At 49.6% G+C, this 27,532-nt stretch overlaps 1 protein-coding gene across 1 annotated transcript in view; it reads left to right on the top strand.

The window, feature by feature from the left end:
• Rin3 (Ras and Rab interactor 3) overlaps positions 1-27,532 on the top strand; it is a 130,319-nt gene that overhangs the window by 37,355 nt on the left and 65,432 nt on the right. Inside the window, exons 2-3 of the mRNA XM_004649326.3 lie at positions 2,908-3,115; positions 15,395-15,512. Of these exons, the coding sequence (XP_004649383.1) occupies positions 2,963-3,115; positions 15,395-15,512 (271 nt within the window). The 5' untranslated portion in view covers positions 2,908-2,962. The remainder of the gene's footprint in view (positions 1-2,907; positions 3,116-15,394; positions 15,513-27,532) is intronic.

Below are 27,532 nucleotides of genomic sequence, written 5' to 3'. Positions count from 1 at the left end.
GGCTGGAGATGCTGACGTGCCCATTCTTTATGTCTCTCTCTCTTCTCTCTCTCTCTGCTTGCAAATAAATACATAAATATTTTTTAAAAGCTAATTCAGCCGGTGTGATGGTGCACACCTTTAATCCCAGCACTTGGGAGGCAGAGGGAGGAGGATTGCCGTGAGTTCGAGGCCACCCTGAGACTCCGTAGTGAATTCCAGGTCAGCCTGGTCTAGAGTAAGACCCTACCTTGAAAAACCAAAAAAAGAAAGCTAATTCACATTTGTTTCCCCAGTGGGAAGGGGTCTTGGGAAGAAAGACCGGAGCCCTCCAGGAGCCACCACCACAGGGGGAGCATCCTGAGGAGCTTGGGGTGGGTTGTGCTTTCTGCTGAGATGATAAACAGCAGCTTTTAGGGGGACAGTGCTTTAAATATTAGGAAACTAAAACAAAAAAGAAATATAAAAAAATAAATATTAGGAAACTGACCTGGATTTTTTTTTTCTTTTGTTTTTAGAGGTAGGGTCTCACGCTAGCCAAGGCTGGACTGGGATTCACTATGTCGTCTCAGGCTGGCTTCGAACTCATGGTGATCTCTTACCTTTGCCTCCTGAGTGCTGGGATTAAAGGCGTGCACCACCACACCCGGCCTTTAAGCTGGATTTTTTTTGTAAGGTGTGTGTGAGTGTGAACATGCACATGCCACACGGTGTTGTGTGTGGAGATCAGAGGACAATCTCAGGTGTGCCCTCGCCTTGTTTCAGGCCTTGTCTTTGGTTATTCCCCGCTACCTCTGCCAGGCTAGCTGGCCCACATGCATCTAAGGATTCATCAATCTCAGCCTCCCTTCTCACCGTAGATGAACTGGGATGACCGCCGCTCCTGCTACTGCCTCCGGCTTTCTGTGGGCTCTTGGGAACTAAATTCAAGTACTTGTCTTGCACAGGGACTACTTTACCCACTGAGCCTCCTCTCCAGGCCTGGCCTGGGTTCTTTAGACACTGGGAACCAAGGGAGCTTTCAGAGCAAGAAAGGCCCACAGCTCAATCCTCAAGACTCACACTGTGACTTGGAGAGAGTGGTAGCCTGTGCCTCCTGATGTGGCTGGTCCAAATTAAGGTTACAGGCTGGGGATACGCTGGTAAGATAAGACTATGGGAGGAGTGGCTCCACAAAGATCCAGCGGGTCTCAGGAATCCCCAGGGCTGGTTTGGGCCACAAGTAGCCAGAGGTTAGCCTGTCCCTCAGCCCTGAGGCTGTAGAACGGTATAGGGCCCCTCTGGCCTCACTTCTCACTCTCACTCTCTGTCACCCTCCGTCCCAGTCCTTCCAGGAATCTGTGTTGGTGGCATAGCTGCCTTCCAAGTCCTTTCAGGAGCAAGAGCTTGTATGGCGTGAGAACGTGTCTCTCCTTCTATCTGGCCACCTCTCCTCCAGATACTGGGGGTCCAGTACAAAGTCGCCTCTGCACTGGCGGCTTCCCTGGCCCGGCGGGGCTCCTCTTCACTGTCCCGTGTCCTCTACTCACTCACTGGCTGTGGCCTCCCATCCACTCCCCATGGGTTGCAAATTGCAAGGTTTTTACCATTTTGTTCACTGCCGTCACCTGGGTTTGGACTTGTATCTGGAACGTGTGGGTCCCCAGCAGCTCTTCTTGCCTGAGTGCTGGAGAGGCCGCCTCCCTAATCTTCCCCAGAGCACTTGCTTAACTATAGCTCTGGTTCCACAGGAGGAAACAGGATGAGCCCAGGGGCCACCCAGAAGAAAAAGGGATCCACTAGCCCACCTCCAGTTGTGCGGATGAGGAAACCAAGGCCCTGGGAGGGAAGCCCTCCGCCAAGGCCTGCACTGTGGTTAGAGGAGGAAGGAATAGCTCTGCCCTTGTTATACTGCTATTTTGTGACTCCCGGGCTCTGGGAGCCAGGTAGCTATTGTTGCCATGGACTGGAGGAACATGGCATCCAGGCACTCGTTTGCTGGGTAATGCTGGCCTCTGCTGTTTTAGTGTCTCTCAGAGGAGAATTACAATGTAGGCCTCATAATAATTTCAACCCACATTAAAATAGTAGAATGAAAGTTGAAATTAATTTTACTGCTTTGCACATGAACAATAAGATGTTTAGGCATTATTTTAGCATGTAATCAATGTACAATATCATTAATGAGTTATTTTACATTCTTTCCTTGGAATTTGAAGTCTTTGAAATCCTATTTTAGTTCACTCTGTTTTTGTTTGTTTGTTTGACTGATTGTTTTTGTGGTACTAGGAATTGAAACTAGGATCTTGAATGCTGGGGCCAGCATATCCCCAGCTTGTAATTATAATTTGGACCAGCCACTTTTAACAGCCCGGTAACCCACTGGTGGCAAGTAACGTTGGACAGTCTCTCAGGAGATAGTTACATGGGTGTAGATGAGGAAAAATGGAGACAACTGTTCAATAGCAACCTGTGCGTCTCGTTGTGCCCCAGTTACCATTTAATTAATTAAAAGGTTTAAAAATCCTCTTCAAGGCTGGGCGTGGTGACGCATGCCTTTAAATCCCAGCACTTGGGAGGCAGAGGTAGGAGGATCACTGTGAGTTTGAGACTACAGAGTGAATTCCAGGTGAGCCTGAGATAGAGTGAGACCCTACCTCGAAAAACCAAAAATATATTTTAAAAAAATCCTCTCCAGTGTTCTACTCAAATGCCACCGTGCTTTGCTGTGCCCACCTGGTTGTGTCACTGTGTTCCTGTTGTATTTAGTCGCTCTTGGCCCTGTAGCTGGCTGTTCTCCTGTGAGGAGTGCTGTAGGTGACGACAGTCATCTGTTGGTTTTGTCGCTCCCCAGAGATCCCTTGTCACATAAGTGACACTTTTGTTGTAAGCCCTCCCTGGACGGGGCGCAGAACAGACTGACCATTTCCTTCCGTGTCCTGTTCGCAGTCCTACTCCAGATCCTGACAAAGGAGCCGGAGAGGAAGACGAGGAGGAAGGTAGCATGCGGCTTGGCCTGCCCGCTGCTCCGAAGAACTGTGTCCCTCGCCGGGGCATCAGCGTCCTGGAGAAGCTGGTGAAGACCAGCCCCGTGTGGCTGCAGCTGGGGCTGAGCCGGGTAGAGGCGGCCAGGATCCTGCAGCGGGAGGCCGCCGGGGTGAGTCACCTCTGGCACAGCCTTGAGGAACTTGGGGTATTTCTGTGGAAGTCACTGTACTCAGACTGCTACCTGTCTGCGCTCCCTTTTTTGCTTCCCTCCGTTCTTCAGTGATGGTGATTTTTCAGAGTCTGCAGCGGGGACTCTGGGTAGCCTGGGGGGCGTGGCTAGCAATGGCTTGCTGGGTCTTCTGGCGCTCGAGATGGAACCATGTTGACCTGCTCTGACTTGGAGAGCTGTGCCACTGGCCGGCCGGGGAACAGGATGTCAGAGGAGATGTGCTTTAGACCCCCTTGTTTTACAGACAAAGGTAACAGGTCGTGTGATAGAGTCCACCGGTGTTTTGAAAGGTGGGCTTCGAGTTGAGCAAATGGCACAAGCTTTCTGAGCCTTGCTTTTGTGGCTTTGCAATGGGGAATTTAACATGTCCTCCCGGGGTGCTGTTCCTAGTACGTGGGAAGTGGGGACAGTGGGAGAAATAGAAAGATAGAAATGGATACATGACAGATGGACATAAGCATAGAGAGGGTACATAGAATGGATAGATAGAAAGGTAGATAAATAGGTAGACATATAATAGATATAATAGATAGGTTAGTAGGTAATGTGTAGATAGAAGATAGATAGATAGATAGATAGATAGATAGATAGATAGATAGATATAAAATGGGAGCCAGGGGGCTGGAGATATGGCTTAGTGGTTAAGCTCTTGCCTGTGAAGCCTAAGGACCCTGGTTTGAGGCTCGATTCCCCAGGACCCACGTTAGCCAGATGTACAAGGGGACGCATGCGTCTGGAGTTCGTTGCAGTGGCTGGAGGCCCTGGTGCGCCCATTCTCTCTCACTCTCTCTCTCTCTGCCTCTTTCTCTCTCTGTCTGTTGCTCTCAAATAAATAAATAAATATAAACAAATTTAAAAAATTGTGAGCCAGGCCTCCTCACACACCCCCACATATTTTCTCTTATATGCTAATCTTTAAAAAAAAATGACTTTGAGAGAGAGAAAGGCAGATACAGATAGAGAGAGGGAGGGAGAATGGGCACACCAGGGCCTCTAGCCACTGCAAATGAACTCCAGACACATGTGTCACCTTGTGCATCTGGCTATCGAGGGTCCGGGGGAATCAGACCTGGGTCCGTTGGCTTTGTAGACAAATGCCTTAGCCACTAAGCCGTCTCTCCAACCCATATTTGTCATTTTTAAAAAATATGAACAAAACTATAAAAAGTCAACTGTCTCATAAGTCCTTTCCACCTGCTTTTGCCCAACTCCCCAGAAAGTTTCTTTAAGAAAGTGAAGGAGAAATTCACATCCCATAAGAAAAGCTATGTGTGCTGGGCATGGTGGCACACACCTTTAATCCCAGCACTCAGAAGGCAGAGGTAGGAGGATCACCATGAGTTCAAGGCCACCCTGAGACTGCATGGTGAATTCTAGGTCAGCTTGGGCTAGAATGAGACCCTACCTCAAAAACAACAACAACAAAAAAAAAAAAAACAGCAGTTTTCAGCAGTTAAGACACTTGCCTGTGAAGCTTAAGGACCCAGGTTCAATTCCTCAGTACCCACATAAGCCAGATGCACAAGGTGGTACCATGTGTTGAGTTCATTTGCAGTGGCTAGAGGCCCTGGTGTGCTCATTCTCTCTCTCTAGCTGCCTCTTTCTCTCTTTCAAATAAATAACCAAAAAATAAAAATAAAAAGGCCATGTGAAGTGTGTGACCCTCAGCATCCACCATGTCATGACCCCCACCTCTATCTAGTTGCAAGGCTTTCTCATCACCACAAAAGAAACCCTGAAACCCTGGCTCCACTGAGCAGGTCCTGTCCACGTGCCTTTCTCACCCCCAGCACCTCCATCAGCTTCCAGAAATCATTCAGGCAGAGGGCATGTTTCTTTGCAGTTCTCTTCTCCGCAAAGTGTCCCCAAGGAACCGTGTCCAGGACTCCCTCCCGCTGTCTGCTTGTTTTGCTTCTTCTCAGGGGGCACAGTGGGGAAGTGGTGATGCTGAGATTTGAACTTCAATCATCTGGATGCTCCTGGGTTCTGTACCATACCCTCCACGGACACCTACCACCGAGCTGCTCTTATAGGAACACTATGGCCCTCTCACAGGAAGAGTAGTCGGCGGTCCTACGCATTCGGGGCTCAGTTTGTTAGGGGATTTGTTCACCCCAGAGCAAAGAAGATCCAGCCAGCCAGCATTTATACCTGCAAACTGGAATGACTGGAACCCATGTGGCCTCCAACAAAGTCCCAGCTCCTTTGTCACAGGACATGGGGCCAGGGAAACTGCAGTGTCCTCCATCCCAGCCCAGCCCAGCCCACGTCAGCCTGGTACAGACTCCCCTTGCTCAGAGGGCCGTGCAGCAGGTGACAGGGAGGAAACGAAGCGTTGACTTACATGAGAGACATAGCGCCAGTGTTTATTCCCATCACCAAAGGTTTCCGGTCATAGAGTGACTGAGCTCACACAGCACCCAGTCACCCTCCCCGTGACATTCTGAGGGGATGGGTTTCCCCCTCTGCTTGGGAGGCTGCAGCTCAAAAGCAGGCTGAGAAGGCTAAGGAATGGCTTAGCGCTCAAGGCGCTTGCCTGCGAAGCCTAAGGACCCCGGTTCAATACCCCAGGACCCATGTAATCCAGATGTACAAGGGGGGGGGGTGCATGCATCTGGAGTTCATTTGCAGTGGCTGGAGGCCCTGGTTCACCCATTCTCTCTTTCTCTCTGCCTCTTTCTCTCTTCTACTCTCTCTCTCTCAAATAAATAAATAAAATATATATATTTTTAAAGCAGGCTGACAGCAAACCGATGGCTAGTTATCCAGAAGGATTTGTGTGTGTGGATGAGGCTGTCAGGCCTGCGGTGAGAGATGCAGGTGGGGGCCCCAGTGCGTGCTGGGTGGTGTGAGAGATGACCACGCTGTCAGAAGCGCAGTCCTGGGGTTGGGGTGGAGCTCAGTGACAGAGCATACATGGGCCCGGGGTACACCCCTCTCTTCAAAAAGCAAACTACAGGCTAGAAAGATGGCTTAGAGGTTAAGGGGCTTGCCTGCAAAGCCTAAGGACTCATGTCCAACTCTCCAGGTCCCCTGTCAGCCAGACACACAAGGTGACACAAGCACGCAACGTCGCACATGCTCACAAGGGGCGCACACATCTGGAGTTCGATTGCAGTGGCTGGAGGCCCTGGCGTGCCAATTCCCTCTCTCTCTCTCTCTCTCTCTCTCTCTCTCTCTCTCTCTCATTTAAAAAAAAAGCAAAACAACTACACATGACAGCTCTAGTGACAGGGGTTCTGTGGGGAGTGCGTGTCACTGCCGTCCCAATCCTCTTCAAGCACCATCTTGCCATCGAGCGGGCTGGTGCTGTTCCTCTTTCCCAGCCACAAGAAGGCCTGAGTTTGAACTTCCCCAACACAAGGCTTCAGAGCCACCGATTTCCTGAATAGGGACCCCAGGGAAAGGGAACAGGAAGGATGACCAGAGAGGGTCGATTACACAAATTACCCTTGGGAACACGGGAGCTAGATCCTGCTGGGGACTCTGGGAGCTGAGGCTGAGCACACACCCAGGGACTCTGGTACCCAAGGGCCCAGGAGCCACGGCCCTGTTCACCAGCTCCTGACCATCACGAGGCTGTGGTGTTTGGGGATTCATTTTCCAGCCCCTGTCTCTGCCCTGCGTGCGAACAGATGCCTGCCAGGAGTAGGCCTGGAGCAAAGAGATAACAGCGTTGGCTACTGAGGCCTGGCTGGGGGACAGAGCGCTGGCCCCAGGCTGCCACCAACCGGGAATGAGGTAACTCCTCCCAGCTAGTAAGTGGCAGGGCTGAGCCCGAGCCCAGTCCCAACTAGGCCAGAGCCCAGCCCTCCACAAAAGCATATCAGGAAGCGAACAGATATGGTCATCTGGGCTGGAGAGATGGCTCAGCAGCTAAGGCACTTGCCTGCAAAGCTTAATGACTTGGGTTCGATTCCCCAGGACCCACTTAAAACCAGATGCACAAATTGGCGCACGCCTCTGGAGTTCATTTGTAGCAGCTGGAGGCCCTGGCACGCCCAATCTCTCTGTCTGTCTCTCTTCTCTCTATCCGTCTCTGCTTATAAATAAATAAAATATTAAAATAAATAAATACGGCCATCTTCCTGTAGAGCCCCTGATTCTGAACCTACACATTCAACCATGGGTGGAAAATATTCAGGGGAATAATTGTGTCCCCCTGAGCACGTGTACCCTCTGTCCCTTAAATGATACTGACCAGTTTATACAGCATTTTTTTTTTTTTTTGCACTGTCAGAGATTATATGTGACCTGAAGATGGTGTGTTTAGTGTGCAGGAGGATGTGAGGGAGTTGTACGCAAGCTCAGTTGTGTTGCTTAATGATGGGGCTGGGCTCTGAGAAATGCTTCCTTTGGACTAATTGTCACTGTGCCCGTCAGTACGCTAGCGTGCGCTCACACAAGCTAAGGTGGCTCATTGCCCAGTGCTGATTGGCTCTCCCCGCTTTTCTGTCAGGTAGACATCATTAGCGTCCCCCTTTCCAGACGAGGAAATGGAGGCACGGAGCTGTTGACTCATTTGCCTCAAGTCACACAGTTTGTAGGAAGGGGACTCAGTGAGTTCCAGGCCATTCTGGGCTACGGTGGAAGACCTTGTTCCAAAGAAAAATGAAACAATGTGTCTTCAGGATGCTGGGGAAGTCCTTTAGTGCACAATAAGGTTCCCACAGAAGGGTCTGAAATCCTGAGAGCACAGTGCCATTTTGAATGACACGGGCACCTCTGCCCCGTGACAGCACTCAGAGACCTCCCAGGGCAGCAGTGAGAAAGTGCCAACACTTCATCAGTTCCCTTGTCCCCAAAGTCTGTTGACCACTCACTTCCTCAGGAGCTGTCTCCACTCCCGGCTGTAGCCTGTTCTCTGATAAAGCACTGGGAACAAGGTGTCCAAAAGCCTCCTTTAACTACTGTGCTCTCAGGCTGGTTGATTGTTTTAGTGAGGATGGCTCTGGACTTAGAAGCGTTGCACAGATAGAGCAGCGTATATCCTGCCCTCAAGCAGGTTCTCCTGTTGTCAGCCTCCAATTGCGGAGTGAGATAGTCCCATATTTGCTGTTTTGATCTAAGGACATTAATATCAACTAAAAAGCCAGACTTGATTCAGAGCTCTTCGTTTTTACCTTGTGGCTGCATTCTGTCACAGGAACCCACCCCGGCCACCACATTCCAAGCAGTCGCCATGTATCCTTTGGCTCCTCTTGGTTGTGACAGTTTCTCAGACTTCCTCTGTTCTCAATGGCCATGATGGTTTTGAGGAAGACAGCTTGGACATTTGGCTCAATGCCCCTGGTCTGTCTAATGGACAGGCTGGGGCCGAGGGGTTTCGAAGGAGGAACACAGAGGCAAAGACATTCCCAGCACACTGTATGCCAGGCTCTGTTCGTATTTTGCAATGAATCCCTGAGGGAGACAACAGTTAAAAGAAGGAAGGATGGTCTGGGTAGATGGCCCAGAGGTTAAAGGCACTTGCTAATGCTGCCTGCAGGTCCGGGTTCAGTTCCCCAGATGCCACTTAAAGCCAGCTGTACCATGTGACACATGCATCTACAGTTTATTTGCAGTGGCAAGAGGTCCTGGCATGCCCATAATCTCTCTCAAAAACAATTTTTTTAATTGGAAAGGGGGCTGTAGAGACGGCTTAGCAGTTAAGGCACTTGCCTGCAAAGCCTAAAGACCCAGGTTCAATTCCCCAGAATCCATGTAAGCCAGATGCATATTTTGTGGCATATATCTGGAGTTTTTTTTGCAGTGGCTAGAGACCTTGGTGTACCCATTTTATCTCCCTCTCCCTCTTCCTCTCCCTCTTTCTCTCTCTCTTAAACAAATAAATATTTTTTTAAAAAATTGAGCCAGATGTAGTGGCGCACACCTTTAATCCCAGCACTGGGAGGCAGAGGTAGAAGGATTGCCATGAGTTCGAGGCCACCCTGAGACTACATAGTGAATTCTAGGTCAGCCCGAGCTAGAGCCAGACCCTACCTCGAAACCCCCACCCCCCAAAAAAATTGAAAGGAAAGGATTTTCTTGGCCTCATGGTCAGTTGGCACCATTGCTGTGGGCCTGAGGTGAAACTGAACATCACATCATGGCAGGAAGTCAGTGACTAAGCAAAGCTCATCACCTCATGATGGACAGGAAACAGCCAGACAGAAAGGGACCAGGGCAAGACAAGAGCCCACCCCCAGTGACCTACTTCCTGCAGCTAGTTCCTACCACCTAAGCTTCCAGCATCTTCAGCCCAGCCCTTGCCAGCTGAGGATCTTGGCCTCAACATGTGGGCCTGGGTTGAATTTCCTATTCAAACCTTGAAAGGTATCTCCTGCTGAAGTGATTTACCCTGGTGATGTTGACCTTGATCACTGCTCACAGCTTGTCAGGTTTCTGTCCCCCTCAATCCCACTCTTGCCCCCCTCTTTCCCTTCTGCTCTTTGGAAGGAGGTCTTCATCCTCTGCTTAGCCCCACCTGATAAGGGTGACGAGCCGAGACCAGGAGACCCAAGAGGGAAGCTCAGCTCTGGGTTGGGAGTGGATCAGTGGAGACTCTGGGCTTAGTTAATGTTGTCACCCCAACAGCTCTTCTCACATGAGAGTTTGGGGTGTCAGGTTTTTTTGCTTCCTGGTAGTAGTGGGTGTTATCATACCCACTGATAGATCAAACACTGAAGCTCAGGGAAGCCACACAGTAACCACGGTCACCGAGCTGGTAGTTGGCTCCTCAGGGCCATGTGGAAGCTGCCCAGAGCTCTGTCTTCTCCCCTGCCTCCATACAACATAACGTAGAAAAGTCTAGAAGTAGCATGAAGGAGACCAGTAGGTTGCAGGGCACATGAAGGGTGACCCCAGGTGAGGTTGGCAACTATGATTTGTGATGGAGAGACCAGCATGGTGAGAAAGTCACGAGTGGAACGAACACAGAGCCCTGGTACGTTGCGAGCCAGGCCTGGCCGCCAACAGCTTCTGTTTTATACTCTCCTGCTTTACTTCAGGGAGGAAAAAAAATATGCTGGTAGTGGGCTGGAGAGATGGCTTAGCAGTTAAGGCACTTGCCTACGAAGCCTAAGGACCCAGGTTCAATGCCCCAGGTCCCATGTAAGCCAGATGCACATGGTGGCACATGCATCTGCAATTCGTTTGCAGTGGCCAGAGGCCTTGGTGTGCCCACTCTCTCTCTTTCTTTCTCTCTCTCTCTCTCTCTCCTTCCTTCCTTCCTTCCCTTCCTCCCTCTCTGTCTCAAATAAAAATGAATTAAAAATTTTAAATGCTGGTAGCGTTCACACTGAAGGGTCATGGTCCATGTTTTGGGAAACACTGCCCTCACTTTCTGTGCCATTTCTGACCCCCGCAGGCAGGCGAGGGCTGCTCCACTGTGTGCCTGAGTTCCCCGCGTGACCTGGACGGCTGGGCTGCACGCTCACCGGGCCTACTCTTCCAGAAAAGACACTCTCCCTGGTTTGACTTCAGTTCAGGATGGCCTTAGCCCCACTTCTGCCCTGGCTTGGGGTCAAGGATCAAAGGTTGCTTTGAGGAACTTCCTGGGGTTTCACTGGCTCCTGCTCTGGCCTCGCTTCTGTAGCAGTAGCGTCTGTAATCCTGGGGTGCCTAGAGCAAGAGAGAGGGTGGAGACAGGAGAATCTGCAGGTCAGCCAGCCCGGAAAACAGAGTATTAGCAACGAGACACCTTGCCTCAAGTGAGGCTGGAAGTAAGGGCTGACACACAGAAATTGTCCTCCGACCTCCAGGCCTGTGCTGTAGCATAGGCCCATCTGCACTTACATACATGGCCGTGCACATCAGACCAAAAAAAAAAAAAAAAAAGCCAGACACGTACCTGCGGCACCAGTACTGGGGAAGCAGAGACAGGAGGACCATCTGGTTTGCTGGATAACCAGACTAGTGGAATCAGTGAGCTCTGGGTTCAATATGAGACACTGGGGCTGGAGAGATGGCTTAGTGGTCAAGGCACTCACGTATGAAGCCCAAGGACCCAGGTTTGATTTCCCCAGCACCCACGTAAGCCAGATGCACAAGGTGGTGCATGTGTCTGGAGTTCTCCCTGCACATCAGTGTATCACCAACCAGGAAGTGTCTTGAGACCCAGGCAGATGGTATGTATATATGCAAGTTTGCTTATTTGAAACAGGGTCTCATGTAGCCCCAGCTGGCCTCAAACTCACTTTGCAGCCAAGGATGGCCTTGAACTCCTGATCTTCCTGGTTCTACCTCCTACGTGCTGGAGTTACAGTGCCACCAGATCCTGCAGCGGAAAGGAACCCATCCCAACCCAGCTCACCTCCCCCAGGTCAGGGGTGGGGCTGGAATTGCCACTGCCTGAATCCCGTGCTGGGTCTCTGTGGCCTTCCTCTGAAACTGGAGGTTCCTGGTAGCTTCCTGTTGGCGTAACGTCAATCCTGGTCAGAAGGGGAACTTGTGAATGACAGACCCCTGCTTCAAAAACTCTCCCAGGGTTTTGAAGCTCCATCAAGAACTAGGGACAAAGGACCATCTGTATTTTCTGTTATGCCACACTCACCCACACATTCATTGGTACATGAACAGTCCTGGTTCCCATGAGTCTGATGGGCAAAAAGGCAGGTTGACCTTGACCTCTGTAGAAGAAACAAAAGTTCCTTCTGTTTGAAAGATATCCTGGGGGTAGTTCAAGTTCAGGATAATGTGTAGGATACATCTGTGATGGGAACCTAGGAATTGTCTGTGGCAGGGAGCAAGGGCAATGGAAGCTTCTGGAAGGGAGTCGACAGGATGTCGATTCCCTCTCCCTTCCCCCTTACCACTTCCGCTTGCTCCTGGCTCTCTTGTGCTTTTCACCCTGTCCTGCTCGTGTGGAAAGCTGCTACCTCCTGTCCCACCTTGGCTCAGAAAATACTCGGCTCACTGTATGGCTATCCCAGAAGTGCTGTGTGTGTGTATGTGTGTGTGTGTGTATAAGGAAAGACAGACCGTGTCCAGGATCCAGAGTCCGAGGGCCTGAAGCCCAACCCAGCCCCCCAATACCTCCTCCCTTGTGATGTCAAGCATGACTTGCCTCTCTCCGCCTCAGTTTCCTCATCTACAAAACGGGAATGGCAACATCACCCATAGATTCAGCATGAGAACTAAGTGGGGTCCCTAGGATCTGGCGCACTGGGGTAAGGTGCTCGGGGATAACTGGGGAGGCGGTCTGTGCCGGCTATTGTGAATCAGGAATGGTGCCATCCATGCCACGTTTAACTAACAAGTACGTGAGGCTGATAGGACACTGTTATGGGAAGGTTAGGAACCAGGAGCCATGCAGCACAATTTGGAGCCTCAAAGTACATTGTGGAAAAGGGGGCAGAAAGGTTGTAAGAGCCACAGAGGGGACAGGGGTATCCTGATGCACTGTCCTCCTCCCCTTCCCGCACCCCTACAGGGACTGACTGAGGCCTTCATGACCCTTCGTTGAAACCATAATCCCCCATTAAGGAGGGTCTCCAGGGTAATGGGAGCTGGGGCAAGTGGATAAAAGAGAATAACCTGCAATAACTAATATAAAATAAAAGTTAATATTAAAAACAAGAAGAAATTGACCAGGCGTGGTAGTGCACGCCTTTAATCCCAGCACTTGGGAGGCAGAGGTAGGAGGGTCACTGTGAGTTGGAGGCCACCCTAAGACTACATAGTGAATTCCAGGGCATCCTGGGCTAGAGCAAGACCCTACCTCAAAAAAAAAAAAAAGTTGGGAGGGAGGGAATTACCATGAGTTATTGTCTATAATTATGGAAGTTGTCAATAAAAAATAAAATAATAATAATAATAAAAAGAAATTGGAGCCAGGTATGGTGGTACACGCCTTTAATCCCAGCCCTCAGAGGCAGAGGTAGGAGGATCGCTGTGAGTTTGAGGCCATCCTGACACTATGTAGTGAATTCCAGGTCAACATGGGCTAGAGTGAGACCCTAGTTTGCAAAGCGGGGGGCAGGAGGGAAGAGGGCTGGAGAGATGGCTTAGCAGTTAAGGTGCTTGCGTGCAAAACCCAAGGACTCAGGTCTGACTCTCCAGGACCCACATAAGCCAGATGTACAAGGGGCGCATGCGTCTAGAGTTCGTTTACAGTGGCTGGAGGCCCTGGCACACCCATTCTCTTTCTCTCCTCTCTCTCTTTCTCTCTCAAATAAAAAACAAAATTTAAAGAAGGCAGGGGGAAAAAAAAAGAATTTGGAGCCTAACAGGAAGTTTCTTCCAGTCTCCCATGCTCGAGGCCATGTCGTCATGCTCGGGGAAGTCCCAGTGGCCCCGCTCCCCAGCCGGTCCTCCCCAGTTTGGCCACACTCCTGGTTTGACAGATTCCAGACAGGCACTCAGGGCCTGAGCCAGGAGCACACAGAGTCCAGCGGCAGAGTGAGGGTGACAGGAAGGGGATGCTGGCCAAGCCCTTCCCCTCTCCTGGGCAGTGTGCCCCAAGAGACTGGGGACATTCCAGAAGGCATCACCTGGGAAGGAAGGGTGAACCAGGACAAGTCCAGCCAAGACTAAAAAGGACATGTAACACAGCAGTTTTGTGACTGGCAGGGAGAGGCCTGGCATTGAGATTTCCCAGGAGAGGCCGTTACCTCTGGGCTCTACCTAGAATGGAGCCACTGCCTGAACAGGGAGTGCAGCCTGGGAGGCTGTGAATGGATGTTTCTGGCTCAGACGCCAAGCTCAGCCAGTGCTCACCCAGTCGCGCATAGACACAGCAGTTCTCTGACCCTCAGGGTGGTCCCGTCAGTGCAGAGGGAAGCTCAGCTGGAGGAAGCCTCACGGAGCATCACTTGTGGTTTGCGCAGAGAGGTTTTTGTGGCATGGAGGTCACAGCAGTGGCCAAGGGCTGGATCCCATTCTCCTCACAGCCAGCACACCCTGGCCAGGCTGACCTTGCCAAGTGCAGCCTTTGGGCCCAGGCATTTGCTCAGTCACCACACACCCTCCTGAGGGAGTAGGCCCTGATGACCAGGCCCTCACCTTCCTCATGTGTATCATGGAGGTAACGAAACTCACATCACGGGGTGATGGAGATGGAGCCAGCTAGTGTATGTAACATATCTTGATAGACCCTGGCATAGAGAGCTCTACATTAAGTATTAGTCATTTTTCTAATATTTTATTTTATCTTATTTGACAGAGAAAGAGGGGGAAAGAGAGAGAGAATAGGTGCTCCAGGGCATATAGCCACGTTAAACAAACTCCAGACACGTGCGCCCCCTTGTGCATCTGGCTAACGTAGGTCCTGGGGAATCAAACCTGGGTCCTTTGGCTTTGCAGGCAAATGCTTTAACCGGTAAGCTATTCCTCCAGCCCAAGTATTGGTCATTTTTTAACAGCATCTTGTGGTGTAGCCTATAAATCTAGCTACTCTGAAGGCTAAGGCAGGGGGATTACAATTTCAAAGTCTGCCTGGGCTACAGAGTGAGTTCAAGGCCAGCCTGGGAAAGTTACTGAGACCCTGTGTCAAAACAAAGAAAAATAACAAAGAGGGCTGGTAATGTCACTCAGTGGTAGAGTGCTTCCTTAAGATGCACAAAGTCCTAGGTTCAGTCTCTGGGTGGGTGGAAAATGAGAGAGAAGGAAAGAATTTTCCTCTTAGTTTTTGTTTTTTGTTTAAGGTGGGGGGGGGGGGATTAGAATAGGCATGCCAGAGCCTCCAGCAACTGCAAACAAACTCCAGACACATGCACCATCTTGTGCATCTGACTTACATGGGTCCTATGGAATTGAACCTGGGTCCTTTGGCTTTTTAGGCAAGCACCTTCACCATTAAGCCATTTCTCTAGCCCCACCTCTTTTGTTTAGGCAAAGGGCAAAAAGCCTCTGCCCAAAAGTCAATGTGTCTTGTACCTGCATGAGAGCAGAAATTCAACCAGCTCTAGACTATGATGTGAAGGAGCTGCGTGAGAAGCAGCACTTCCAAGGTGGGGCGCGGCTTGTGGAGCCCCCACCCCATGTGCCTTGTACAGTACCCCGTGAGCAACATCAGTGGTTGGTATGCTCAGGACAAATGAGAAATTAGGACTTAGCAGCCTCGATTTGAATATGGCCCACATGGCTCTTGGGGCATTGGCTTACTCCTGGGGGAAGCTTGACCACTCACCGGTGTTGGTGTTCCAGAAACCCTAAAGATGGTCTCCACCTCACTGTTACCTCCCCCACCCGGTCTGCACCCACGTCTTTGAGTTATAGAGCCACCTGCTTCCATTTCAGATGTTCCTGGTCCGTCGGGACAGTAGCTTGAAGCGCCGGGTGCTCTGTGTCCACTTCCCTTCTCAGAAGGACAGCTCCTCTGAGGTGCTGGAGTACCCCATCAAAGAAGAAAAATCCAGTAAGTTCTCGCCTTTCCCTCCTAGCAGCTGCAGCTGCAGATGTGGTACCTGCTAGCCACAAACTCCTCTGTGTCCACTGTGTTTAAAATTAGAAGGGTCTCTGGAGGAAGAGGTAGGAGGATCACCATGAGTTCGAGGCCACTCTGAGACTACATAGTAAGTTCCAGGTCAGCCTGGGCTAGAGTGAGACCCTACTTTGAAAAACAAAAAACAAAGCAAAACAAAAAAGTTAGAAGGGTGATGCTTGGCCAGGCTTATTCTAAACTCAGCAGTTTATCACTTAAATGTCTAGTTTGAGGCTGGAGAGATGGCTTAGTGGTTAAGGTGCTTGCCTACAGAGACTAAGGCCCCAGGCTTGATTCCCCAGTACGTATGTGAAGCCTGATGCCCAAGGTGGCCCATGTATCTGGAGTTCGTTTATAGTGGCTAGAGGCCCTAGTGCGTCCATTCTCTCTCTCCCTCTCCCTCCCTTCCTTTCCCTCTTTATCTCTCTCTTAAATAAATAAATAAGTCAAACTTAACAGATATAATGGTGCCCAACATTTGGAATACTGAGGCAGGAGGATTACCACAAGTTTGAGACCAGCTTGGTCTACATAATTTCAGGGCTACATAGCAAAACACTGTCTCAAAAAAAAAAAAAAAAAAAAAAAAAAAAGCAAGTCAGTTCAGCCAGAATACACATGTTCACATGTTGGAGGCAGGGAAGAAGAAAATGAGAGGAAATGAGTTATCTGTCCAAGGTCCCAGCACATCCTCAAACCATGATCTGACACACATCCTATAACATCTGGAATTTAGCTTTCTCTTCTGTCAAATGGACTATTTATATCTCAGAGCCTTTAAGAGGGTCAAATGGATAGGCACCTCAAAAGACAAAAACCAGGCCAGGCATGGCTGCGCATGCCTTTAATCTTAGCACTCGGGAGGCAGAGGTAGGAAGATCACCGTGAGTTCGAGGTCACCTTGAGACTACACAGTGAATTCCAGGTCAGCCTGAGTTAGAGTGAGACCCCACCTTAAAAACAACAACAACAAAAAAGACAAAAGCCGGTCTGGAAAGATGGCTTAGCAGTTAAGACCCATGTTCAATTCCCCTATACCCACGTAAAGCCAGATGCACAAGGTACACTTTGTTTGCAGTGGCTGGAGGCCCTAGCAAGCCCATGCTTTCTCTATCTGCTTTCTTCCTCCTCTTCCTATTCCTCTTCCTTCTCTCTCTCATAAATAAATAAATGAATAAAATATTTTTTAAAAAGGCAAAAATCCTGGGTGTGCATACGACTGCCAGAGTAAAATTGGGCTGAGGAAGAAAGTGCTTGGGGGTCTTTAAGCCAGGCTGGCCTGGAACTGTCTATACAGTCTACATTGACCTTGTACTCACAAACCCACCTCAGACTCCCTGCTGCTGGACAGGCATGCACTGCCTTGCCTGATTTCTGGGTTTGTATTGATCTAAATAACTAACATGCTTAAGTTTAGGGGGCTGGAGAGATGGCTCAGCAGTTAAGGCACCTGCTTGTGAAACCAAAGTTTCGACTCTCCAGAACCCACATAAGCCAGATGCACAAGGTGGCACATGCATCTGGAATTTGTTTGCAGTGGCTGGAGGCTGTTGCACGCCCATTCTCTCTCTCTCTCTCAAATAAATAAAATATATTTTTTTTTAAAAGGTGTGTGCCACCACACCTGGCAGGAATTTTAGGCCTTATCTGGGCTGCTGGACTCACACAGCATGAACCAGCCTTCCCCCCTCCTCTCAGAGGCCATGTGTACCCCTGGCAAGATGTAAAACCCAAAAGACCTGTGGCAGGAATCCATGGAATATTCCAAGCACCAGCTAATGTCCTTAGAAATGGCTCCAGGGTGATTCGTGAAGATTTTTACCCCTAATCAGACAGCAATTAAAGAAGCTTCATTAGATTTTTCCCATGCTTGTTTCTCTAGACACATGCAAATGCTTGGATGAGTACGACAGGTCTTGGCCTTGAGGGCCTCCTGTCAGGTTGGGGGGCATGGGGCCTGGACTAGGGCAGGAGAGACAGACATCCCTTGCTGTGCAGTGTGTCTGATGTTACACACTGGGACAACCTGGCTGACAAGGGGCACAGAGGGCACAGATCTCTGTGGAGAGGATCATCGGGTTGGTGTCCAAAAGCCGGAAGCGTTCAGGCTGTGTCTTGAAGAGGGGAAGGTGTATGTACTTAGCCCAATTCACGGCTAGTTTTCTAGACAGTGAAGGCAGCGCTGGTTCCTTCTGCTGGGAGAGGGCTTTCCATCGACCCCGGCCACACAGCATGAGCAAAACACGCCACCCAGTCATGTCCTGTGCACGCAGTTACAGACTGTGCAGCCTGTGGCGGGAGCACGCAGTGCCTGCTTCTCAGTGCGCTTCAGACCGACGGAGGAGACAGTGAGAAAGGAAGACGCGGGGTCACCGGGAGAGTCATGATACGGGGAACGTGGATGCACGGAAGAGTTTCTAGCTGCTACAGTGACACGTTGTGGCTTTTAAAGTGGGAAGCTAGCTTCTCACTTGCAAGACTTTCGTGGCTCTACCACATTCAGCACGTGACCTCTGCCTCTTAGGGCTGCTGCAAGCCAATGGGCTGGGAGGGAAAGAAGGGGGTTAAAAGGGTGTCTTCTGGACCTACACTCTGTTGGCTAGAATTCAGTCACATAGCCACACCTAACGGCAAGGGAGATTTGGAAATGTAGTCCAACCACATGCCCAGAAAAAGCAGATTTAGTTAGTTAGCTAAGGGTGGGTGGGGGGAGACAATGCATCAGAACCTGTAGCTTCTGCAAACAAACTCCAGACACATGCACCACATGTGCATCTGGCTTACATGGGTACTGGGAAATAGGACCTGGGCCATTAGGCTGCTCAGGTAAGTACCTCAACCACTAAGCCATCTTTCCAGCCCTTCTTTAAAAAAAAAAAAATATATATATATAAATATATATATAATATTATATATATATATATTTATATATATATAATTTATTTGAGATAGAGAGAATGGACTCTTGGATTTTTTAACCAACTTTTTCTTGACAATTTTCACACACGTACATACAATGTTTTGATCATAATCTCTCCCGTTACTTTTCTTTTGTCCGCCTTCTCTCATCTCCCAGCACTTAGGTTTTAACAAACTGCTAGGATTCTGCTTGCTCCCTGGGTAGGGGGTTGGAGAGGGTGAGGCTAGAGAAAATGTTCCTCGTTTGTATTGTCAACTTAAACAAGTCCTCCATCATGTGGAGTGGAAGGGTGAAGTGGAGTTCTCAAAAAAAGGGAGTGGAGTGTTACCCCAAACCACCCAGGTACACTGATGACCCAGAAGAGGGAGTTGTTTGGGAAGTCTACTGTTCCTAAAGGAACTGAGTCCTTTCTCATTCAGCCAGGAAAAAGAGTTCATCACAGGTATTTTGGACCATACAGGCCCTACTTTTGCTTAGGGCCCCACTTGAGATGACCAGCAGGTCACCTGCTCCTGGCCTAGAGTCCAGGGGTGCAGGAACAACCAGCTTTCTGGAACTAAATGGGAAACATTAGTTACCTCCAGGCTGTTAAGAACCTGGGTCCCCCCACTGACCTGAATCTCAGCACCTACAGTGGAAAGGTGTGAGAACAGGGTAGATGCCCCAGGGGCCTAGGAAAGGAGTTCTATTTCAAAGCCTGGCCTGGAAGGCTTCTTGGAGAAGATACAAAGGAGTAGGCTGGCCCAGCAGCCTCTGGAGTTCCTTTGTCCCATGCTCTTGTCCTAGCTGCCTGCCTGGCTCTATACCCCACATACAGTGTGCCCCGGGGAAAGCAGGGTAGCAGGTCTGATCCCATGTCTCGTTTCCAATTGGAAGCCTGTCAAAGTCAAACCGGAGCCAAGACAGTAGTTACAGTTGTCAGAGTCTTGGTCGGGTGTTCGAACCATTGCAATAAGGAAAATGAGCCCTGGGTGTAGAACTCACCCAAATCCAGACTCAACACAAGCAAATAGGAATTTATGGCTGAGCAAGGTGTGGCGGTGGGGGGGAGGGGCAATGGATAGAAAATTACTTGGGGAATCAGGAGGGTAAGGGATGAGGCTGTGTCCCAACTGACATAGCAGGATACTTACCAGACCTCCCCCCCCAACACACACACCCAGGAGATAGTAGAGAAGAGGAAACCTGATCCATTGTGTAGGGTGATCAGATATGCTGGTGGAGGTTTCTGCTATGCTGGCTCATCAGAATTCTTATTCAAAAAGGATTTTACAAGGAATTCCACAGAGGCACCTCAAAGAGGAGTAGGAGCCTCACAAGAATGTAGATGAGGCCAAGGGACAAAGAAGGACATTCAAATAGTTAAACCAGGAGTGGTGGCACATGCCTTTAATCCCAGCTCTAGGGAGGGAGGCAGAGGTAGGAGGATCACTGTGGGTTCGAGGCTACCATGAGACTACATAGTGAATTCCAGGTCAGCCTGAGCTACAGTGAGACCCTACCTCAAAAAAAAAAAAAAAAAAAAAAAAAGAGTTAGTACCCTAGGTTCTTATCTTCCTGCCAGGGCCATGTGCCTATTAAATCTTGAAAAAGAAACACCCGGCGCTATGGGCTGGAGAGGTGGCTCAATGGATAAAACACTCATAGCTTAAGCAGGCCTGAGCGCCATCTTCAGACCCTTGTAAAAAGCCGCAAGCCCTGGTAGCCATCTGTAAACCCAGCATGCTGATGCCAACTGTGAGAAAGAAGGCAGGGATAGGGGAATGTTCTAGAAGCTCCCAGCTAGTGCAGCAGAGTGAGAATCTATAGAAACCCTGCCTCAAATGAGACAGAAAGACAGAAGACTGACTGAAAAGTTGTCCTTTGACCTCCGCGTGCATGCACACACACAAATAAATAAATAATCAGCTGGGCGTGGTGGTGCACGCCTATAATCCCAGCACTCACACTCGGGAGGCAGAGGGTTCGAGGTCACCCTGAGACTACATAGTGTTTCCAGGTTAGCCTGGGCTAGAGCAAAACCCTACCTCGAAAAACCAAAATAAATAAATAAGTAATCATTAAAAAAAAAAAAATCAATGCTCAGCTTTGCTCAGAAGATAACAAAACCCAAACTAAGGTCCTTTGTATAACCTAACTCTTCAATCTTTATTCACACACATTCACCACAAGACACGGATGTCCACACATTTGCATGTGTTTATCTGCTCATTGCCTATCTTATTCTACTGCTCCCCCAAACCTCCTTCCCTGCTGTCCACCATCAGGGCAAGGCCTCTCTTCCCAGGCAACTTGCTGATCGTCTCACTGACCTCTGTATTGTTATTGCTGTTCCTGGCATTGGACCCAACACAAACTGTGGAAACCACATAACCTATTCAAAACCCAGCTCTACTTCTTGCTACCTGTGTGACCAGGAACAAGGAACTCTGTCTCTCCAGTACCTAGCACTCTTGCCTGTGAGGTAGGGATAAAGATGGCACCTCCCTTGGAGGTCCTGGGAGTGTGTCTAGGTTGCCTAAGACATGAGAGACACCGTGGCTGAGATGGCTAACAGCTGTGGTAGACTGAGGAGGAAGTGGACAAGAGAAAGGCCTGGGCCTACAAGAGGAGCTCTCTGGGCTTTCCCTCCCAGAGCGCAGGTGAGGGGAAGAGACTAGGGAATGCCCCGAAAATGAGTGGTCAGCCTCAGCTGTGGCCCGGCACTGTTTGTTTTGACCACATCTGCATTTCTGGGCATTTTGGAGTACCTCCTGGTTACTTGTGAAGAGGCTTTTTTTCTTTAATTTTTATTTATTTGAGAGCGGCAGACAGAGAGAAAGAGAGAATGGGCACGCCAGGGCCTCCAGCCATGCAAACGAACTCCCGATGCATGAGCCACCTTGTACATCTGGCTTACGTGGGTTCTGGAGTGTAGAACAGGGATCCTTGGGCTTTGCAGGCAACCGCTAAGCCCTCTCTCCAGCCTTTTTTTTTTTTTTTTTTTTTTTTTGTTGTTTGTAAACCCCTAAGCCAGTCAGCTGGGCCAATATTGCAGTGGTAACAACCCTAACCACCAGTGGCTGGTACCCTGATATATGGAAGTATTAGTGGTCTATGTATGGCCATGATGTACTTATGCAAAGTAATATGAATGTATTTATCTCATGACATAACATCTTCTCACAACAGTGTGGCTGGTAGTGTCCCACCCATCTGAGACAGAAAACACGACAGAAAAAGAAAAAAATAAAAAAGCAGAATTCCATAATGGCTCTGGAAAGTTCCACAAAGTGGTGACAGCCGCCACTTCCCTGCCCAGTGGGTTAGGAAAATACATGTGACCTTAGAAACAAAGAGAAAGAAAATCAGTTGACCCCATCCGCAGCAGAGGAACCCTGAGTGAGGGACGGTGGTGTGGGCTGGCCGTGCAGGAAGTGAGCCGCCCAGCACGCACGGTCACCCCAGCCCCCACTCCTCTCCTGCCTGGTCCTTTCTGTCTGTTGACCCCCCCCACACACCCTAACTTCAGAAAAGCCGGCCCAGATCAGGGAGATGTCTTCTCACCCCGAGCAAACCTCCCACTCTCAGTAGTATAGTTTTAGGGCAAGTTGCCTTGATTAGCACTGGGAAACTAGCCTGCGTCCTGGGCCAACGCGGCGCATCCTCACGCTGAATGTGCTGGAGACCATCACTGGACGGGAGGAGATTCCCGGGCTGAGTCCTCCTGGGCAGTAGAGAGCCATATAAGATGGGCAGAGCGTCGCCAGACTGCTTGAGAGTGAGTCTTGTCCTAGACTGAGGTCTCTCCTCAGTCACCTGTTTTGAATCAAGATGGGTGAAGTCCGGGAGCAGGTGAGGAGTGGTTGTCACCGGTAAAGGCTGGGTTGGTATGAAGAAGGCAGCATCAGCATTTCAGCAGGAGACAGTGTTGATCGCCTCGTGGAGGATCCTGCAAGCTTGTCGGCACAACCACCTCATGCTTTTTTTCTTTTTTTTTTTGAGAACATAAACTTTGCAGGCAATATTTATTTGTTTTATTTATTCGAGGTGGGGGGAGAATGAGTATGGGCGTGCCAGGGCCTCCTGTCATTGCAAACAAACTCCAGACACATGCGCCACATTGTGATCCTGGTTTTATGTGGGTACTGGGTAATCAATCCAGGTTGTCAGGCTTTGCAAGCAAAGCACCTTTAATCGCTGAGCCATCTCTCCAGCTTGAGAACGTGTGCTTTGAAATGACTGTCTTATTCTAGGCTTTTCTTCATGAAATCAGACAAGTTACTTTATCTTCTTGTTCCCCATTGGTGATGTGCACAGCTTTTGGGAGGCCCATGAGGGAGCCAGGCAGGGTCGTCTGGCCCACAGGAAGCATGGGGCAGCTTTAGCTCAACATGCAGACATTCCTGGAAATGTCCTCACAGTCAACGTGTATGTGGAAAGCGCTGGGTGCACACCACAGCTTGGAGCAGCACCATGCAGCTCACACCTCCACACCCCTCACTTCCTGCCCTGCCCATCCCTGAAGGGCTCCTCTGAGGAATTCAGGAATCACACGCTGCTTAGGACCCACAGGCTAATGCAGCCGCAATTAGCTCCTTTCTGCTTTCATCCCCCTTCCAGCTTCCAAGCCTGGGTTTGTACCAAGATGGGAAACAACCCAGAAAAGAACCTTTAACCCTTAAAAAAAAAAAAAAAAAAATTGTGAAACCTTGCGGAACTAACTTAACTGACATTTTTTTTGGTGTTATTTGGCTTTTGAGACAAGGTCTCACTCTGTGTAGCTCAGGCTGTCCTCAAATACACTATCTTCCTGCCTCCGCCTTTCAAATGTTGGACTTACAGGCATGTGCCTCTGTACTCAGCTTGCTAACTCCCTCCCTCTCTGTTTTGCTTCCACCACCCATCTTTAAAGTTTTTTAAAATATATTTTATTTATTTATTTATTTGAGACAGAGAGAATGGGCGTGCCAGGGCCACCAGCCACTGCAAGTGAACTCCAGATGCATGTGCTCCTTGCGCATCTGGCTCACATGGGTCCTGGAGAGTTGAACCAGGATCCTTTGGCTTTTCAGGCAAAGGCCTTAACAGCTAAGCCATCTCTCTGGCCCCATCTTTAAGTTTTTTTTTAAATTTTTTTGCTAATTTTTATTTATTTATTTGAGAGTGACAGAGAGATAAAGAGGCAGATAGAAAGGGCTTCAAGCTACTGCAAACGAAATCCAGACGCATGTGCCCCCTTGTGCATCTGGGTAACGTGGGTCCTGGGGAATCAAGCCTCGAACTGGGGTCCTTAGGCTTCACAGGCAAGCACTTAACTGCTAAGCCATTTCTCCAGCCCCCCCCCCATCTTTAAATTTTTTGAGGCAGGATCTCACTGTGCAGCTCTAGCTGGCCTGGAGCTCTCAATCTTCTGCTCCTGAGTGCTGTATATCACGTATACCATTATGCCTGACTTTGAAAGAAAATACATCTTGGACCCAGGCATGGTGGTGCACGTCTTTAATCCCGGCACTCGGGAGGCAGAGGTAGGTGAATCGCCGTGAGTTTGAGACCACCCTGAGACTACATAGTGAATTCCAGGTCAGCCTGGGCTACAGTGAGACCCTACGTCAAAAAACCAAAAAAAAAAAAGCCGGGCATGGTGGCACACGCCTTTAATCCCAGCACTCGGGAGGCAGAGGTAGGAGGATCGCAGTGAGTTCAAGGCCACCCTGAGACTACAGAGTTAATTCCAGGTCAGCCTGGGCTAGAGTGAAACCCTACCTCAAAAATCAAAAAAAAAAAAAACCAAAAAAGTAATACATCTTGGAGCTGGGCGTGGTGGTGCACTTCTTTAATCCCAGCACTCGGGAAGCAGAGGAAGGAGGATCGCCATGAGTTCGAGGCCACCCTGAAAGTACATAATAAATTCTAGGACAGCCTGAGCTAGAATGAGACCCTACCTTGAAAAACCTCTGACATTAGACCAAGGTGTAGACAGACACAGGCACACTTAGCCACAAACACAAGGCTGACTGTCCTTCCTAAGGGCCAGGATGTTGGCGTGGTCTTGGAGCCTCAAAGCTGATGACTCTTGACTGGAGGAAATGACTGGGCCCCCTTTGAGCCCTGGAGGTTGAAAAACAATTATGAGGAAGAGTAGTTGGGGAGCAGGTCTGGGGTGTGAGGCCATAGCCAACCTTGAAGCTCAGAGACAAGGAAGTGATTGGTCCAGGGCAAGGGTGTGCTAGCAAGGAAGTGACCAGAAGGGGATACAGAGACCAGACTGAGAGGGAATGTGCAGAGAGCATAGTATGGATTTTGTTTATAATGTCACACAAACGTTTTGAACAGGCCCAATAAGATCACACTTCCAAAGCACTGGGCTATGTGACAGCTGAAAGGGACAGTGTTGTAGACAGCTTCAAATTGCTGGGATGGGCATCCAATCCAGACACAGTTTACAGAAAGAAGAGGTTTATTCCAAGCTTACAGACCCAGGACAGACGTTCCATCAGTGCTGGGAGAAGCTGCTTCCATTACAGGCAAGGAGAGAGAGAGCATCACCAGCCAGCAAACTCCAAATGCAACAAAAGCAAAACCAGCCGCGAACAGGGACTTGGGGAAGAGCTCATACCTTTCTGCCTACCTTCAAGCTGGAAATCCCACCTGCTCCCAAACACACTAAGGTGCTGGACCCCAGGATCTGTCCCCATTGACACCTCCTCCAACCAAGTTGATCCAAGTTACCAGCTTTTTAAATAAAACACCTGAGTCTATGGGGGATTTACATTCAAACTACCACAGACAGTGACCAGTCAAAACAGAGAAGATTGCTGGGCATGGTGGCGCATGCCTTTAATCCCAGCACTCGGGAGGCAGAGGTAGGAGGATCACCCACCATGAGTTCGAGGCTACCCTGAGACTACACAGTGAATTCCAGGTCAGCCTGGGCTAGAGTGAGACTCACCTCAAAAAAAAAAAAAAAAAAAAAAACAGAGAAGAGGAAGAAGGGATGGGAGAAAATGGTCCAAGGTAACAACAATCCGATGGCTGCCTGGGAACAGGTACTGGATTAGCTAAGAGGAGGGCAGCATGGAGCTCACCGCCATGGGAAGAGGGTCCTTGCTGGCTGGAAGGGGGTTCCTGGGTGGGAAGCAGAGACTGTTGTAGGAAGGGAGCCCTCAAGGTGACAAGGAGTATCCTCTGAGTGGGAAGTGAGAACCCCTAGTTGGGTAGAAAGCTCCATAGGTAAGAAGGGAAGCCCTCTGGGTGGGACAGGGCCTCTCCAGTGAATGTGGACAGAGTTGCTGGAAGGAGTGTGCTTTGCTCTGAGAGAACTGGACTTACATGGGGCTCCTGACAGAGGTGGAGAAAGATCTAGAACACGAGACTTCAGAGGCGAGAGGAGGAAGGTGAGGGGGATGAGTTGGTGTCACAGGTGGCTGTGGTGGGTGTGAACATGAACTGCCACCTTTCAGGGGGTGGGGCCTCTGCTCAATCACCCCTTGTGAGTATAACTACAGGAGATGCCAGGGCCAGGCTTCCTATGTCAGGAGAGCTCTGGGCATAGGTATTCTTGGTCAGTGTGTATTTGAGTCACATCTGAATCACTCTGACAAAATGCCTGAGACTGGTAAGGTCGAAAAAGCAAACATATCAATCTCACAGTTCTGGAGACTGAAAAGACCATGACTGAGTCACAGGCAGGATCCGTTGTCTGCTGAGGGCTGCTCTCGGCCTCATGACTGCACCTTACTGCTCCATCCTATGGTGGGGCAGAGAGCTGAGCTGTGTCCTCACGTGGCAGGAGGTGAAAGGGCAAGTGAACCGGGCATTGTTTAAGGTCTCTTGTGAAGACCTTGGGCCTACAATGTCTACTCAGTGGTAGATCTCTTGCCTCACATGAGTGAGGTCAAGATTTGATTCCCAGAACCAAAAAAAATAAAAAATAAAAATTAATTCAGCTGTATTATATTAAATTAAAGCCTTAACTCCACTCATCAGAGAGGAGCTTCTTGGGTGTATGGCGATGATACATTTCTTGCCAAGCTAGAAGCTTCTAAGAGTAGAGTTTATATCTGGCAAGGTGAATCCCCCATTCCCTGCAGAGGGGACGCTGTGTTGTAGGCACTCATCAGCACCAGGACCTTGGTCAGATGGTTCCAACCACCACCTCACGCTTGTACAGAGAGATAGCCTGAACTGGAAAGACTAAGAAAGTGGTCTTCAGAGCCCAGTGAGCCCCAGTCCAGATCGCGCCTCATCGCTTTCATCCGTGCGCGAGATCTCAGTGCTGCTGCTCAGCCCTCTGCCTTGCTTTTCTCAGCTATGAAGTGGACTGTGATCTTGGTTAATAAGACCTGTGCATGGTAGGGCCTGGCCCCCCCATAGCTGCTCTTGAACCACTACTGCCACGGTCTGTGGGCATGGCCCAGGGGTAGCAGGTGATTGATATGAAAGGCTCAGGGGCTTGAGGGAGAGATGGTGGAGGCTCCTTCCCATTTCAGGTTCAATCCCCAACACCACACACACATGTTACTTAGCTCCCATCCATCTTTAACCACTCCCTTCATCACATGGGGCCTGGTTCTTAGGGACCAAAAGCCTGGAATCGGTTCTGCCTCTTATGTAAGAAGTTGAAAGCAATCATTCTATCTTAACAAGCAAAAAGTTAAGCAAGGGCTGGAGGGATGGCTTAGCAGTTAAGGCACTAGCCTGCAAAGCCAAAGAACCCAGGTTCAATCCCCCAGGACCCATGTAAGCCAGATGCACAACGTGGCACATGCTTCTGGAGTTCGTTTGCAGTGGCTAAAGGCCCTGGAGTGCCCATTCGCTCTCTCTCTCTCTCTCTTTCTGTCTCTCCAATAAATAAATAATTTAAAAAAAAGAAAAGAAAAGAAAAGCTAAGCAGGGCTGGAGAGATGGTAGTTAAGGCGCATGCTTGCGAAGATTTGATTCCCCAGGACCCACATAAGCCAAATGCACAAGGCAGGGTCATGCTTCTGGAGTTCATTTGCAGTGGCTGAAGTCCCTGTTGTGCCCATTCTCTCTCTCTCTCTAATAAATAAAT

This window comes from Jaculus jaculus, chromosome 7, assembly GCF_020740685.1.
Source record: "Jaculus jaculus isolate mJacJac1 chromosome 7, mJacJac1.mat.Y.cur, whole genome shotgun sequence".
NCBI lineage: Eukaryota > Metazoa > Chordata > Mammalia > Rodentia > Dipodidae > Jaculus > Jaculus jaculus.
Note: the sequence above shows the minus strand (reverse complement) of the source record. Positions and strands in the feature narration are given on the sequence as shown.